Source organism: Pteropus vampyrus, unplaced genomic scaffold, assembly GCF_000151845.1.
Source record: "Pteropus vampyrus isolate Shadow unplaced genomic scaffold, Pvam_2.0 Scaffold47, whole genome shotgun sequence".
In the NCBI taxonomy this organism is placed as follows: domain Eukaryota; kingdom Metazoa; phylum Chordata; class Mammalia; order Chiroptera; family Pteropodidae; genus Pteropus; species Pteropus vampyrus.
Genome location: NW_011888828.1, coordinates 7,469,617 through 7,487,100, shown reverse-complemented (window position 1 = coordinate 7,487,100; position 17,484 = coordinate 7,469,617). Strand labels below are relative to the sequence as shown.

Genomic DNA, 17,484 nt, shown 5'->3' with positions numbered 1-17,484 from the left:
AAGTAGAAATTTGGGAAATCTGAGTCTTAAATGGGATAGAATTTAGAAAAATAGAGATTTCCCAAGTAGATTGTAGACCTAAAAGTAGAAATTTGAGAAATCTGAGTCTTAAATGGAAAAAGTAAAAGTAAAGTGGTCAGAGAACTTTAAAGTTCCCTGCATTAATTCAGTATGTTTTCTGTATTACTCTTATATAACAATGACCTATTTAAAAGTTGCTTATTTAAAAAATTCTGCTTTACCAGAGTTTCTTGAAATTATTTGAAAAGGAGAATGTAGAGCCTTCTGTGGGGTGGTGGGAAATGCTAAACAGATTAATGGCATCTGACAGTTTATCTTCAAATCAAATGATTAGCATCGAGAAATGGAAACACGTGGTATAACTGTATTGACCGAACTGTGCTATGCAGCGGACACTGACCTAATGTATCGATTTTGGAAATCCTGTAAGCTTTTTCTTGCCAGAATAGTTAATTGAAATTAAAAATATTCATTGGATCAATTTCAAGACAAATATCTCAAGTCAGATTGGCTGCTGCTGAGCAAATTTTTAATGAAGGAAAACATGCATGTGTTGAAATCAGACTTTAAAAAGAAAGTCTTTAAAATAAATATGTATTTACTGTAAAAGTAGAAAAATATGTTTACAAACATTGATTAACTGAATAATCAGCATAATGGAATTATTGACCCATACAAAATTATAGCATACATTAATTCATTCTGTGAACAATAAACTATGCTGTGGTTACAAAGATAACTCAGAGTCTAGACTGACATCTTAAAAAAATCATAAAACTGATCATTACTATAATAGATGTGACACGATGATAAGAAATGGTAATGACAACTGAAGGGGTGTGGAAAAGAGGCTGGGGAACTGTTTATAGGGGAGGAGACACTAGAGTTGATTCTTGAAGGTTGAGGAATTTGTAAAATGATTAAAGGAGAGGGCATTCCAATCGGAAAGAACATCACGGGACAATGGCCAGGAAGTATGTGAGTATGGTATTTTCTAGGACTTGTGTGCAGATGAGAATAGTTACAGCAGTGTGGTCAGAGTGGAGGACGGGAATGAATTAAGTTGGAGAGCACTCAGAGTGTGAAATATTTATGTAATGACTGTCTTGGCTGGATTGTGAACTTCATGATTTTAGGAGCCATGTTGGACCCATATGCCAATGTATTCCAAGGCCTAGACAGTGACTAGCATAGAGTAGGTTCTCAATAAATAATTAATGAGTGAATGGTTGAATCACAGGAAAACATTTTTTACAGATAAGGCAGAGGGAACTTTCAAAATATTTTAAGCAGTGGAGTAATATATTCAGATTTACATTTTATAAAGATAAGTGCTAGTATGGAAGATTAGTTAATGGTCATAGAGATGGCTGTCATAGATTGGGGTTTTTCATTAAGATTGTGCCCATTGGTAGGTTGCAATCTAAATAAAATAAAATAGGAAAAAATACAATATTAGACTATGATATGTAACAGGGGTAAGTAATATTTGGGAAAACTTGTTTCAGTTCTGTGCTTGTGTGTTGGCTGATGCATGTCTTCCTATGGGCTGCAGTCAGAGCTTGAAAGCCATTATAGTAGAGAACTGTGGGAATGAGGTTGGAGAAGAGGGAATCGATGTAAAAGATAATTTGGAGGAAAACAGCTGTGAATCTTAAAATGCTGCCCACGAAAACCTTGCAGGGTAGGGAATGCACTTAACTCATTTCAGTATTTTTGCTCACTCAGCGTTTTCCATTGTATATTAATACATTGATGTTCTGGTTTATTAGGAATGGCAGTGCTTTGGGATATCTTACTAAATATTGTAAATGCTGCATAATTTCTCTTATATTTTGGTTGTGCTCATCTTAACATCATAGAATGAAACTATACTTCCAGGGATCATAAAAATTCATTGAAACAGTTTGATTTGATTTGGGGGCAAGTTCTTTGATTTCTTCCCGTAAGAAAGCAGGAAAGGATGCTTAGTTACAAGAGTAGGTGGAAAGTCCTCCTATCTCTATGATTTTGTCACTCCAGTAGACTTAGTCTGTTGTGTCTGTGACATAAGGGTAGAAAGTTGTTCATACAAGGCTGAGTTATATTGCCTTTTAAAATATTTATAGACTCCTTTAAAATCTGGTTGATTGGTTAAATAAATCGCTTTAGATATGTTATGCACTTAGTTATCAGGTGTGAATTATTCTCTGTGGAGGAAGAAAACATTAAAAATTTTTAGAAACTTGATCTGTTCGGTCACCTAATACATAATTGGGATCTCCTAGCCCACGTACATCACATTATTTCAGAGTGCTTTCGAACATACAATGATTCTGATAGAATCTCTGTGCATAGAAGTGTAGCTAAAACATGATGATCACTTTTTCCACCTTGCACATAATTCTTTTACTAGGTTTCTGAGTATATATTGCTAATTTTATGCATAATTTAGAAAATAAGATAGACATGTACATTGACTGTAATGCTGATGGTCACAATACCTGGTAAAATAAGGACTCATCAAGTTTGAGTCTCATGAAGAAATCTAAATACAGAAGGAAGCAAGCTACAAATGATGGCAAAGGTAAAAAACTAAATCATGCATAGTTATTAGCTATTTCTCATCAAAATTATAAAAATTATAAACTTTATCTTAAAGAGAGTTTTTTTTTAACCATAGCAATCTGTATTTTGTTTGTTTTAAACGTCATTCTGTGTGTTTGTGTGAAGAGCGGTAGTGGATGTTTTTAAATTGTTTTTTAGAAACATTTTACACGTTTTTACACATCCTTTTAAAAGAAGACTAATTTTGTACAAACTAGAAGTCATAACTTTCCCTTCCCACCCAAAACAGAAAAATGAGCAGTTTTCATTCTAATTAAAAAAAAAGTCCTAAAATATTTCTTTTTCCTAATAGAAACTTATTTTGCTAAAATTAATTTTGTGCTGATTGGCCTTGAAATGCAATTTAAAGAGGTACTTTGGAACAATAAAGTAATTTATTTCATTATGCTATGAGGTACCAAAAATTTCAAATAATCATAAACCCAAACTTGGTGGGCTATCTGTGTACCATTTGTAAATTTTCGTTTGTCCCTGGAAGCTAGGTTTATGACCTAATTTTTACTAAAGTTTTATAAGTTGGTATAATAAAGGCTAATGTTTGTTGAGCTCTTACTCTGCTAGGCACTGTTCCAAGCTTTTTACGTGAATGGACTCCTTCCGTTCTCACAGCCATCCTGTTCTCTTACCTGTTCTCTCAACACAGTGGTTTAGTAACCTGCCCAAGGCCGTTATAGCTTAAGCAGCAGAGACTCCGAGTGACTGTGGCGTATAACCTCTGTGCTTTCCTGACTCTCAGCGTACTGAGTTAGTTTTCATTGTCTAACACAGTTCAAAGTGGAGAATATCAGTAAATCTAAGCAAAAGATCCTCATCTCATCGACAGTGGTTCAAACTTTAGTGCGCTTACCTGCAGAGATTCTGACTCATGGGGCCAAGAACAGGCATTTTTAATAAGCATGCAGGCGGTTCTAACCATACTGTGAGGTGCACTGGTCTCTTTCCTATGCAGTCCTCACAATTTGTTTCACATGACTGCTTGTTTTTGTTTGTGTGCTTATGTTAGACCATTCTTTACATGTGTAAGTGTTCCAGGGCGAGTCTATTGGATATATATTGTATCTAAACTTATGCTTTAAGTGCCTGCACTACTAATCACATTTCTTGTGTAGGGAATGAATAAAAGGCTAACTAACATCAGAGGGATTTTTCGTTAACCTTTTGAATGAGCTTCAGAATAGGGTATGTTTGATCTGAGAAGATTGTTAAGATGAACATAAGGTCTATAGACAGAAGAAAATAAGCATGACGTAAAATTTCTACCCTAATGGGGTTTTGTGTGTGTGTATTTGTTTTATGTGTAGAAGAAACTTTGAAATGTGTATTGCACTTCACAGTAGAGCAATAGTTCCATGATTTAGGTTACTATGAATATTGATTATAGGCAAGCGGGGGGCGGTCTTAGTAAGAAACTTTCACCCATTTGTACTACCAAGAATCCTGATGCTGTGTGTTTTAGAAAATAGAGAAAACACTAAAGCTTGTAGTTGTACTACTTCAATATCTTAGTTGCATAGTGAACTGGCAAAAATATGTTTTTCTTTCTTTTAGGGAGTCGTAAATCACACGGAGCCAAAAGACATCAACTACAGACAAAATGAATATTCCTCTGCTGGTACCACATCCTCACCATCATTTCCTGAAAGGCCTTTTGAGAACACCTTTCCGAAGTTACCACTTCATCTTTCACTCAAGTACTCATCTCAGATCAGGAAGCCCTTGTGCTTGGTCATTTGATTCTCTTAGACTCCGTTGTACAAAGTGGATGCTGCTGTCAGATGGTTTAAAGAGAAAATTATGTGTACAGACAACCTTAAAGGAACATACCGAAGGACTTTCTGATAAAGAACAAAGATTTGTGGATAAACTTTATATTGGTTTAATCCAAGGGCAAAGGGCCCGCTTAGCAGAGGCCATCACTCTTATAGAATCAACTCACAGTAGGAAAAAAGAGTTAGCCCAGGTGCTTCTGCAGAAAGTCTTAGTCTACCACAGAGAGCAAGAACAGTTAAATAAAGGGCAGCCACGAGCATTTCGAGTGGGTCAGTCTTTTCCTTTTTTTAAAATTTTGGTCCACTATCTTTTTTTCTAAATTCTCTCAAATCTAAATAGTTTACATTCTAATGGGGATTTTTTTTTTCTTTTCAGAATTTTGAGACTAATTTTAAATGCCTTTTGTTTGCAAATGTTAGTCTTGCTATGTTGATGCGGGGTGGGGAAATGCTATAACCATTTGAACCGAGGCTCTGTATTTTAAGAGAATAATAGAAGATTTCTGTTGGCAAGAATCTTGCTATGGCCCCCGGGATAGAATATGAATGCGAAGAACCGTTAATCAGGTTACTCCTTTTCTCTCTGTAGTCCTACTTACTAGTCGACTGTGAATTCCCTCTATTTCAACTATAATTATCCTTCATACATTTCTGGCATCTGTTTCCTGGGTGTTTCATCAGTCTCGTTTCCTTCAGATACTTTTTACTGAGTTTGTGGGAGTGGTTTGGCTCCGAGCGCAGCCATCTTAATACCAAAATGTATTTTAAAGGAAAGACCTTATCCATTTTCTGTCTAAAATTGTTAGATGCTTACTTAATTTCTTGAACAATTGTCTTGTCTGTAATTGCAAATTAGCTTGGTATGTTTTTGAAATTTTGCATTAGAATAATTTAGATATGTTTCACCACAAGGAATTAAGTCAGTTTTGGATGGCATGAGAGCTTTTCATGATGGCAAATTAGGTGATTCCAACCAACCCTTTCACTAAAAACAACTTGAAATGGTGGGCAAAGTACAGAAATTTTGTGAGGAATGAGTAGATATACTTAAAAATTGACCGGCATTACATTAGACTTTTATCTCTCAGTTTATTGGCTATATAGAGACTAAAACTGCTTAGTTTTTAGGGTAATGGGCTTAAATGCTTTAAAGATAATTTCAAAAAGAGTTTACCAGCTGTTATTTTTCATACATCTTTTTCTGCCCTTACTGAGGGAACCCTCATTTTGAGAGTACTGTATTGGGTGTTAATAATCTTTATGTCTTGTAGACAGATAAAATAGCAAACTCCCAAAGAGAAATTTTAGTTATGACAAAATGTTTACCTTTTAGGCTTTAGAGGGTCTTTGAAGAGAAAATGCCCCAGAAAATGTGGAATTAGCCAGCAACACACACAACTAGTAACTCACAATTTTGCAATGTTATTCTGGTTCTTCCATCTTATGAGTCCCAGTAAACCTTTGTCTTTATTGTAGTTCTTTTATCGCCATTATAAATAAAAGCAACAAATGTTTATTGAACACCCATAAAGATGGTTAAGACAGAGACCTGCCCTGAAAATTGTGGTAAGGAACCAAGCACACTATATGTCATATACACTTTTGAATATAGTTACAAATAAATGCTTATGTTTTATATACTTTATTGAACATACACTTATATATCTCTTTATGCCATGAGCTATTCTAAACATATTGCTAATGTTAACTCATCTAATGCTTAAAACAGCGTGAAGAGATAGGTGCTGTTATATCCATTTTGCAGAGTACACTCAGATACAGAATGGTTAAGTAACTTACCTAAGATTACACAGCTCTTAAGAGGCAGAACTAGAAATAGACATGACTGACCGGCTCCAGAGTGTGTGTTCTTCCCTGCCGTGCTCAACTAACTCTCCAAACAACTTAGGCAGTGAGGTCTGCCCCGGAAGGTCTGTGTTAGAATAGAAAGGCAAATCCCATTTTGTAATTTTTGAAAGTGAATTTGGTGAACATACTGAACTCAGAATTCTTTCTTTCCTATATCCCTATTACTCAGGAATAGATACATAAATGGATTTTCATTTACTCCTTTAGGAAATGTTAAAATACATCACTGATGCTTTTAATAAATTAGGAAAAAGAGAAGATAGTCTAATATTTTAATAAAACTCATCGTAGTGCAGGTTTCATTTAGTTCAGTAAATTAGAAGATCTCTTTTCACTGTAGGATTGTCTGGGCCTCCTGGTGCTGGAAAATCAACCTTTATAGAATATTTTGGAAAAATGCTTACTGAGAGAGGGCACAAATTATCTGTGCTAGCCGTGGACCCTTCTTCTTGTACTAGTGGTGGTGAGTATTGCTGATTCTTTTTAAATTGTAGAGTTGGGGCTCGCAGAGCTCTCTATTATAACTTAGCGGGAATTTGCATAGTCAGGTGACTTCCAACGTCTAGCTGAGTTTGGTCACACTGAAGGAAGGCTGTTCTAGGGGCCGAAATGGAGGCTGAGGGAGCTAGTTTGGGGCATTGGTATCTACAGACAACATTAGCCCAGGAGTAGCCTGGAAACTTAGAGAACTTGGAGGACACTGCCAGAAGTTGAAGATAATCATAAACAAATTTCAGCCCTTCCTTGATCACGCCTGAGGTCAGGCCACTCTCCCCTCCCGTAGTTTTTCTCGGCTGCATCAGCCCCTGCACAATTCAGAAAACGAGCCCTTACTCGTTCATTATTTTCCTCTTATTGTTGTAACATCTTTTAAGCCTTAAAAAAAACTCTTACTGCCCTTTCTAGCTTGTCCCCTGTTTATATTACATGTTCAGTTAGACAGACAGCTCTGAGAGGGCCCGTGTGTTAAAGTTGCATAGCTTTGTAGTTCCTGACCTTTCTCAAACCAAAAATGAGAGTCCCTTTCCTGGGTAAAAATATATGTAGACTTCAAAGAAAAAAATACACAAGGATAGATAAGCCACTCTAAGTGTAGATTTCTACTTTATTGCAACAGTACATACATACATTAAAGTTTGAGAAGCATTAATTATTGGCCCATAGTCCTCTTGTGCTTTGCAGTCAGAGACCTCCTGCAGTAGCTTTGAGAACACCCTAAGGGTCTGCACCCAACAGTTTAGGATTCACTGGCAAAGACAGTTATATAGGAGAGTAATTTCATAATATTTAGTTCAGTGTGTTAGGATATATAGGATAATAATTTAAAGTATAGCTTTGGCAGATTGTTGACTTAACACAGAGATGATTTCATTCAGAAAATTGCTTTAGAAAAAGTTTTATGTGCAGTAAATAACATTGTTAGACGTGGTAGGTCTGCACTTTACAATTAGAACCTATGGGATTCCTAAACTGGAATCATAAGGGAAAAGAGCATATCTTTAAGGAATTTCTCAATACTTAGTATCAACTTTATGTGGAAAAGTTAGCTTTAGGCAGAGTGAAATTTAAAATCAGGTTAGAACAGCATGGTACTTTCAAATATATGGCTAATATATGGTTAATATATGGCTAAAGGAAAGAAGTTAATTTCAATAGTTCCAGGGCTTTCAGCCTTCTAGAAGTTGCAAGTATTGGTGTTTGCCTAAATGCTGCAGTAAACCGTGAAACATCACCCGTTCTGTTGCATAGGAATTAAATTAATTGCCTATTGTGAACAAGCATTCAGTGTACAAAATATGTGAGAGATGATCCTATAAGCAAGGCACTTAGTTAAAGCAGGGCTTCTCAGTCTTGGTGCCAGTGACTTTCTTTGTGGGCAGCTGTCCTGCATGTTGAAGGATGCTTAGTATCCTTGGCCCGTACCCACCAAATGCCACTTGGCACCCTGTCCCCCAGCTGTGACAAGTAAAAATATCTCTAGATGTTGCCAAATTTCCTCTGGGGACAAAATCATCCCCAGTTGAGAACCATAAACCATGTTAAAATAACAGTAAAGAAACTGCCCTGGCTACAGTGGAAGATTGACTGGGGACCATTTGAAGCTGAAACTAGACAGGCGAAGTAGGGTTGCATTCCAAGAGCCTTCGATGCTAGGCTGAAGCATCTAGATTTGGACCTCTAGTTAGTGGGAAACCATTATAGGTTTTAAGGTCTTGAAATGTTAAAAAGATTAATTTGACATCATTGTATACAGTGTGTGGGAGAAAAGCTCAATAATATGAAATACAATTTGAGATTTTTGGGAAAAGTATCATAAAGCACTTCCCCTGGGAATAGGCTGATTGATAATTGGCTCTTACAGTCATTTCAGAATTACAAAATGCAATTGTGTGTTTTAGGATCACTGTTGGGTGATAAAACCCGAATGACTGAGTTATCAAGAGATATGAATGCATACATCAGGCCATCTCCTACTAGAGGTACCTTAGGAGGTGTGACAAGGACCACAAATGAAGCTATTCTGTTGTGTGAAGGAGGGGGATACGACATTATTCTTATTGAAACTGTAGGTGAGTGTGATTTTCTACTTCATAACCAAATACTATTCTAGTGAACTATATAAAGATGAGTGACAACTAATTTCATTTTGTTCATTCAGCATATATTTACTAAAGGTGGAATTAAATATAAGATAGTGCGGATTCTGTAGGAGATACGAGTGTATAGGCTATAACCCTACCCTTAAAGAAAAGAAAACCAGGTGTCCGGATAACTTATATGAGGTGGTGTGATAAGGGCTGGAGAGGACTTCCAGCACCAGGATGACCCATGGAACAGCACTGTGACACAGCGCCCGTTGTTGAAGCGCGTCTCACGTGTCGGCAGTGTTTGCTAAGAAGTTAACGTAGCCGGCTGCCTCTGAACTATAGGGCCACGTTCTATGTTATCTTATGTCCCTGGCACACAATTACACGTGATGAAAATACTGAAATGGAAACCCCAGGAAATTTGCATTTTTGTGGAGAGACAGTCTGTATGTTACTGTGTGATAAATGTTTGTGATACAGCCCGACTCACATTTGGGGGATCAGGGAAGATTCCAGGAGCAGGTGCCAGTCGAACTCAGTTTTGAAGGAAGACTTGGAGTTACATAAGGTATGAGCGAAAGGGCACTTGCAGAGACACAGCAGTGAGAGAACTTGGCCCATTTAGAGCTGCCGTTTTCTTGGGATACTTAGAGCAGAGAGTGTGAAGGCGGATTGAAGAGAGACGGGGCTGCAGACTAGAAGCTCCACTATCTAAGGGTGGACGGAGGACAAGTCACCCGAGTGGTAATAGAATCAAGGGAGAAGAGGACCATGAAAAACCAAGGGTATCACTGAGAAGTTGCATTTGCCTGCTTGTCTCATAGACTCAAAATAACTGTGACTCAAATGAGAAAGAGGTTTGTATTTTTGTATATAAAAGAAGCCTGGAGGCAGGCGGTCCGAGTGGGCGCGCGCGCGGTGCTTCCTCCAGGACCTCAGCAGCCCAGGCTTCTGTCTCTGCTCTGCCTTGTAGCACTTCGTTTCCATCCTCAGGATTGCTTATGGGTAAGAGGCGGCAGATGAAGCTCTGCCACATCCGTGTTCCAGGAGAAGGGAGGAAGGAGGGGAGAAGGGGCAGGCAGGAGAGGCGTACCTCCGGGCTGGGTTAGCCCTGTTTCAAGAGAAAGCTTTCCTGGAACCCCACGTAATTTCACTCATTAATCTTCTCTAGCTGAAACGGGGTCTGGCGAATGCGGTCTTTCACCTGGTACCTTGATGCTCCTAATAATATTGGGGTGAGGAAATGGCAGAGTAAATATTGAACAGGCACCTAGAAGTCTCTGCCACACCGAGGAAGGAGAGAGTTTTGAGAGGAGTTTGAGTGGAGTTGGGGATGTGGACGTCACATTTAAGTGGGTTGAGATTAATATGAAGTAGTCAAATGAAGACTATATATTGCTTTTTTTGTAGAAACTTCACTATAAAGTGAGAGTGGGAAATCTGGTGATAATTGAAGGAGGTTGTGAATTTTAGTCTAATTTTTTTTCTTGTTTTGTTTGTTTTTTGGGTGAGAAAGACGAGAGTGCAGTTCATGTGATGTGCTGAGGGACAAGAGCCTATAGGCAAAGGCCAGGTTAGAGAACAAGCAGAGGGGGGTCCCAGAGGAAGGGGTGATCTTCAGCCAGTAATTCTAACACCGGGACTGGAGAGAGGGCAGTAAGGCAGTTTGTATTCATACCTGCTTCTTCGTGGAGGATGAGGAGAAGTAGAGGCAGTTTCTGCCTTTATTTCACTGTAATGTAGGTCCGTGTGACCACGGCATTGGGGAGATTATGGGACAGTGAGTGTTTGCAGTAGCTGCTTTGAGAAATGGGGGAGGCTGACTGAGGGCATTTAGGGGCATTGCTTTGACCGGGTGTGAGGAACGGGCAGTGGACGCTGGAGCCCATGACTTTCTAGTGGCACCTTATACCCACACACGCGTATGGAGGATGGAACACAGATAGTTGGATTGATCCGTGGATGAGGCTTTGCAGGGCTGATGTAGAAGGACGAGAAGGCAAGAAAGCTAAGGTGTAGACTGGCACAGTCTGACATCAGAATCCCTGTGCTCAAGCTGCTCTCCGATGGGAGGGCAGCCGAGAAGGAGTTGCAAGAGTCGGGAGAGAATGGAGGCCTCGAGATTCTCCACTCAGAGACCAAGACTAACAGGAGGAAGGGCGGGGGAGAGGCAGGACGCTTAACAGGTTTGCCTATAAGATAAGACAGTTGCGTTTAATAAATGCTTCAGAGGTGGGGTGTTTGAAGCGGGATCCGATTTGAGCATGTGATTGAATGAGTGAGAGAAGTGGATTGGAAATGGTGGTCAGTGTAGTTGAGAAAGTCAGATTGCCGTGACTGTTTTAGTATATAGTTGTGATTTGAAATTTCAGGTGTGGGTCAGTCGGAGTTTGCTGTTGCTGATATGGTTGACATGTTTGTTTTACTGCTGCCACCCGCAGGAGGAGATGAATTGCAGGTAATTGTTTTGACTCCCCTCACCCCCTCAAAACACAAAATATACATCTCTGAAAGTGCAAGTTTCCAGTGTTATGTTTTTGTAAATTAATTTAATATTAGTGTGGGGACAGAGACATCATTCACATCGGCTAAAATACTTGAGTCAAAGGCAGATTCTCTATATTTTTCCCAACTTACAGTAATAGAATTTTATGGCCTTGAGTTAATCATACAACTGAGATTTTCCCACCTGTGACTTGGGAGGAACGGCTCCAGCCAAAAGACACCACTGTTGCATGGGTGTTTGTAGTGTCGTTGGCTCAAAAGTCCCTCATAAGATACCACGTTTTTGACTGTGACCCACTATTGTAGTTTATATATTGTAAAATAGGTTCTTACTTTCCTCCTGCTGTGCAGTTCTGGCATCGACAACCTGGAGTTAACAGCCTTCCCAGGTCAAGGGCACTGTCCTCCACAGGACCGCCCTCCAGACGCCAGCAGCTGCTCAGGGGTTCCCAAGCTACCCACAGCTCAGACCAGCTGGCTACAGATGTGATTCCCACTACCCCCCGGGTTTGATAGTTCACTGGAATGACTCACAGAACTCTGGCAAGCACTGTAGTACAATTACAGTTTTATTATAGATGATAAAAAGACCAGTTAATTGAAGAGAGACACATAGAAAGAGTTCTGGAAGGGTCCTGAGCTTGAAGTTTCTCTGTCTTGGGGATACGTTTCCCTCCTGGCACGTTGACATGTATCACTAACCAGGGTGTTCACCCGCACTTCAGTGTTCAGAGTTCTTGTGGGGTTTTTTAAATTTAGGCGTGATTGGCTGAATCTTTGGCCACATGATTGAACTCAGGCCCCAGTCCCCACCCGTCCCCAGAAGTCAGGCCCATCTCACACAGCTCAAGGGCCCAACCTTCCGATCACTTGGTTGGTCTTTCTGGTGTGGTTGGCCCCCTTTCTGAGTGGTCTCACTGCATAAACTCAGGTGTGGTCGCAGGCACCCATGGTGAATCACAGAGACACTCCTATCACTCCGGAAATTCCAAAGACTTAGAGATTATGCCCCAGGAACCTTGGACAAAGATCATACAATACCTCCCGTTCAGTTGTATAATTCTAAAAAGAATGGTGACTGCAGGCTCTGGATGCTGCAGTTCAGAAACATTAGCTATTAGAATTTAATCATTGAAAGTTGTTTTTAAAAATATTTGAAAAGAAATTTTAATTTAGGTGAAAAAAAAAATCTGCATTTTTCCAAATAAGCTTTGGCCTTAGGATTTCTAGTGTTTTTATGAAATATAATTTAAATCAAGAGATTGAGGCAATTTTAGCCATCAGGTAAAACCTGATGCAGGTTTTAAGGAAAACCTCAATGCGGAAAACAAAGAGATTGTTTTTTGAAGTGCAGATGTTAGTGGTGGATGTGTTTTCTGTTTAAGCACCTTAGTGATGGATGGTTTTGCATCCTTCAGTGTTAGCTCATGAGAAGCAGAATCCATCAGGAGATAATATGAAGCATCTCCTGCCACTCAATCATGTTGTGCCTTGGTACTATATTTGCTCTAATTCTGAATGTCTTTCAGCATGTTAGTCTCTAAATTTAGAAGAGATGTTACAGATGACTTCCATAATCCCAAGAGAAATTTCTGTCGAGTAATTGTGATTCCCGGTATCCAGGACTTGGGAGGATGCAAAGAAAACATTAGTTAATGAAGTATATGACTTTCAAAATTTTTGCGTTGACCGATGTCTCATTTTGTGCCGTAATTAAATGTTTCTGATAAATCGCTTTCTTCTCTTTTTCTCTTTAGGGTATCAAAAGAGGTATAATTGAAATGGCCGATCTGGTAGCTATAACTAAATCTGATGGAGACTTGATTGTGCCAGCTCGGAGAATACAAGCAGAGTATGTCAGCGCACTGAAATTACTCCGCAGGCGTTCAAAAGTCTGGAAACCAAAGGTGCGTTTGCATTCCATTCTGCATTTTTCACCCTGAAGGACTGTGCATTGGGAGAGAGGATGGAAGCCTTAAGTTAGACATATAATCAATCTTTGCTTGTATGTGAGATTACAATTTTAAAAATTTTGACAAAGCCAGAGTATGTAGTCATGATTTTAAATTTAATCCTTTAGCCTCTAGATGTCAAAAACTAGATGTGAGGTGATAGATTAGATTGCTTAATGCTTGACTTGAGCCATTTGCAAGTGATAAGAAATCCATTCTGAAAGGAACCGTCCTTAAGATTATGGAGCAGTTAATGATTTGAACATCTCTATTAGAGTTTGAGTAAGAAAATGCTCTCGATGTGCTAACTTCCCATTATGCTTATTGGGTGCTGCTTTCAATAGAGAAAAGAAGAAAAAGAAAAATCCTGTAATAAGTGATGCAATAATATTGATGTTGGCAGCTTTTTCTGCAAGAGGACACTGTTATTAAAGAGCGAGCTGTAATCACCATAACCAGAGTAGTGATGACAGCTTACCTTCGCTCCCAGTCTCCTCAGTCCTGGCGTGTGCTGGGTCTGGAGCCATCTTGTACATGCAGGTGGCGGACGGTCAGCTTTTAGCACTTGACGAATCAGACAACTGTGACAGAGGGAGTGGGACTATTTGCTCAACTTAGTTTCATTTTCTGGCACTCAGGCCTCAGAGAAACCTACCTAGCATGGCCCTTCTCATCCTTGTGACCCTCTCACAGTTCCTCCATGAGGCCTCTGAAGACCATCTGGATAATCTTAAATCTAAATAAATCTCTGGGCTGAAAACCTTGACCTTGAATTAGCAATTTATTTCTGCTATGCACTTAGGAATCCTAGTAAGTTATCTCAGTATATTAACTTTGACACAGCAATAAAATATCTCATTTTTGCCAGTTGGCTGTTTCCTTAGACTATAAGAATTAATTGGCAAATGCCAGAGTCCACATGAAAATGTGTTCTATCGTTTTAAGTAAAATGGTTCTGGTTTTTCCATTTTCAATAGGTAGTTCGTATTTCTTCCAGAAGTGGAGAGGGGATCTCTGAAATGTGGGATAAAATGAAGGAATTTCGGGACTTAATGCTTGCCAGTGGGGAGCTGACTGCCAGACGACAGAAGCAGCAGAAAGTCTGGATGTGGAATCTCATTCAGGAAAGTGTGCTAGAACATTTCAGGACCCATCCCACAGTCCGGGGACAGATTCCTCTCCTGGAAGGAAAGGTTCTCAGTGGGGCCCTGTCCCCAGGACTAGCAGCAGACTTGTTGTTGAAAGCTTTTAAAGCAGAGACTAATGACATTTATCCTATACAATAATTTTACGTAATTTTTCATGAACTATTTTAATATTAAAAGTCACTTGTGTGCTTATATTTTCAGTAATTCTTTTGTGATGCCCTCGGCCTCGTTTGTGAATCATGCTTGAAAACTCCGAGAATGTTAGATATGGATGGCAAAGGCCAGGCAGTCAGGCAGTATTTATAAGGTACCTGTAGTATATTACTGATTTTTGTTTCTTTCTATTCTTATACCCTGGCACGATGGCCTGTAGGATAGTTCTCATCAGTCAAGAGCAGAGAAAGCTGAAGACAGTGAAATATTTTAAGTGTACCTTAAAATGCTTTCTTTGGTTTTATAGTCTCTGGGAGTTTGAGAGAAAATGTAAGCAGGAGTCACTACATTTTTGAAGTCTTCCTTGAGACCAAAATAATGCACAGTGAGTTTCTAAGAGCTGAAAATCATGATTGACACTTAGCATACCAGACTATTCCAGGAATTTCTGAAATGGTCATGTACATGTATAACAAAACAGTTGGAATGTGTAGTGATAACTTTAAAATCCACTTGTCTAGACTGGCGGACCCCCTCCCCCATGATAGGTGGGAGAGCCCAGAGGGGACTGGAGAAATCAACTGCAAGTAATGTGGTCCACTAATCCCCAAGAGTGGGAGCAAACCCCCAAAGGACCCAAGTGAGGTCAAACGATTCAGGGGTGATTTAGTGTGACTATCATCAAAGGTTTTGCTTCTCTTCCTCCGTCACCATTTGCCTTCATATTAACATCTTAAAAATCTACTTGATTCTTGATAGCAAGGAGCAAGTCTTGTCCTCTGGAGTAAGCATGGCACAGTGATGGAGAGCATGGGTTCTGGATTCCGACAGTGTGAGCTTTAACTTTAAGCCCAGATCAATTGCTTACTAGCTGTGTAAGTTTGGACAAGTAACCTACCTCTCTAAGCTTCAGTTTTCTCCCTGGTACAAAGGAATTGACATATAACTTTATAGGGTGGGTGAGGATTGAGATAACTCGGGAAATTTTTGCATCGGGGTGATACGCAGGAAATACTCAAAGGCTGCTTGCTGTTATTATTATGTGAAAGTTATGGATACTTGAGGCTGTACAAAGCTTGTATGAGAGTTCAGTTTTCTCCCATTATCTTATTACTGCCACCATGCTCTTATGATATTTTATGATTGTCTTTAAACCACCTGCTCTAATTAATTTTTTGAATATATTTTATACTATTCGATGATAGTTATAATTATGTACATTTGAATAAACTTATTTCTAACCACGAAATTTCTCCATTGCACAAAATGCCTTCCCAGAAATTTCAGACATCCTCTATTCTAAACGCTTTAGGGTATTCTACACAGTATGTCAGCTTTCGTTATTTACACGCCTATCTGGAATGAAATTCTTGGTATTGTTTTAGCAGACATTCCTTTACATTTTTAAAAATGAGATTTATGTTATTGTCGTATCTATATAAATATGAGAGGTGAAAGTTTGAAAGGTTATCTAGTCAATTCACCTGATTTCGAAAAAGACCAGCATTAAACCACCCTAGTAGGTGAAAAACTGTTTTTAGAAACTTCCAAAGAAGGAATTTTACCATTTCCCTCAATAAGCAGGTAGCAGACCTGTCATCTGTGGTGCAGTGTAAGTGGTGGTGGAGCGATGTACACTGCACTGTAAAGAAGGTATAGAAACGGTGGCTTTCGTTCGCCTGAATTCAGATTCTTTTAAATGTTATAAATGTAGTCATAAAAAGCATTAGAAAAACCCTACCCCCCTTATCCTTCATAGGTCGTTGTGATACCGTTTGCTGTGACATAGAGACCAATTTCTAAGATATTGTTCATTTTTATTTGTTATTTGCTATACTGGAAACTATATAATATAGTAAAATATGTGTGGCCTTAAAAAAAAAAAAAAATACATGCTGCCTTTCATGAAGCTCAAAAATACCATCGTCCTCCCGATCTGCGATTCCACCATGCTCGACCCCTGACCTGGATTTCGACTTTGATACACATAGTCACACTTCAGGTATGTCACTGGTAAGCCATGTGATTTGGGGCAAGTTACTTCTCCTTTATGCACCAGTTTCCTTATCTGGAACATTAGGGTAAGAATACTTTAGAAGGTCGTTGGAATAATTAAATGAAAAATCGTATGCAACATGCTTAGCACTCGATAATTGGTAGGTGTTAGAAATATTACACACAGACACTTGTGACCACTTTTGTTCTATACTACAGACTGGCATCATTTAATTTTAGTTTGGATAAACTACTTAACCTCCCTGTGTCTCAGTTTCCTCATTATTAAATGGGGCTGACAATAATGTCCACCTAGAGTTGTTGAAAGGACAGTTTTAGTTAATGGACATACAGTACCTAGACATAGTAAGTGCTAAGTAAATATTTAACAGTCATTGCTACCTCTTAGGGTTGTGAGGATTAAATGAGTTTGTCTCCCTCTATCTTAGAAGGATAATTCTTTTCTGAAAAAAAAGCCTCATAAGTTGACTTAGCCTTTGTGAAAAGCATAATCACCATTAATTTCTGTAGGGAGGTAAAAATGTGCTGTGTTCCATACCGAGCTCCAGAATTGACTGCAATTACTTGTACAGTTACAGCTGCAATTAACATTTGCTATCACAATACAACCTAGCAAGGAATTTCCCCTTCGTGATCTCTCTGTGTGTGATATGGCTCTTTACCTCTTTCCCTAAGCTCTTGTAGAGATTACCCAGCAATACACTGAAAACAAAAGGTAATGGGCAAGATACATATATACCCAACCTTTATGTAATTCAACCTTTAATGCAGAAAAACAGGAGGAATCAATGGAAACAATTCTAATATTGCACTCACTCAGTAGATTGCCAATGTAGATGTAATGACGCTGCTGCTA

The 17,484-nt window shown here is 38.9% G+C and overlaps 1 protein-coding gene across 7 annotated transcripts in view; it reads left to right on the top strand.

Moving 5' to 3' along the window:
- MMAA (methylmalonic aciduria (cobalamin deficiency) cblA type) overlaps positions 1 to 15,861 on the top strand; it is a 22,734-nt gene extending 6,873 nt beyond the window's left edge. For 4 of the 7 annotated variants that reach the window (XM_011359416.2, XM_023530236.1, XM_023530237.1 and 1 more), the window contains exons 2-7: positions 4,177 to 4,667; positions 6,607 to 6,729; positions 8,666 to 8,836; positions 11,227 to 11,312; positions 13,117 to 13,266; positions 14,289 to 15,861. In XM_011359416.2, coding sequence (XP_011357718.1) covers positions 4,223 to 4,667; positions 6,607 to 6,729; positions 8,666 to 8,836; positions 11,227 to 11,312; positions 13,117 to 13,266; positions 14,289 to 14,597 — 1,284 coding nt within the window. In that variant the 5' untranslated portion in view covers positions 4,177 to 4,222 and the 3' untranslated portion in view covers positions 14,598 to 15,861. Of the gene's footprint in view, positions 1 to 868; positions 1,000 to 4,176; positions 4,668 to 6,606; positions 6,730 to 8,665; positions 8,837 to 11,226; positions 11,313 to 13,116; positions 13,267 to 14,288 lie in introns of those variants that run through there. The other 3 variants (XM_011359419.2, XM_023530234.1, XM_011359418.2) reach the window with 3 other exon arrangements.
- The last annotated feature ends 1,623 nt before the right edge of the window (positions 15,862 to 17,484 follow it).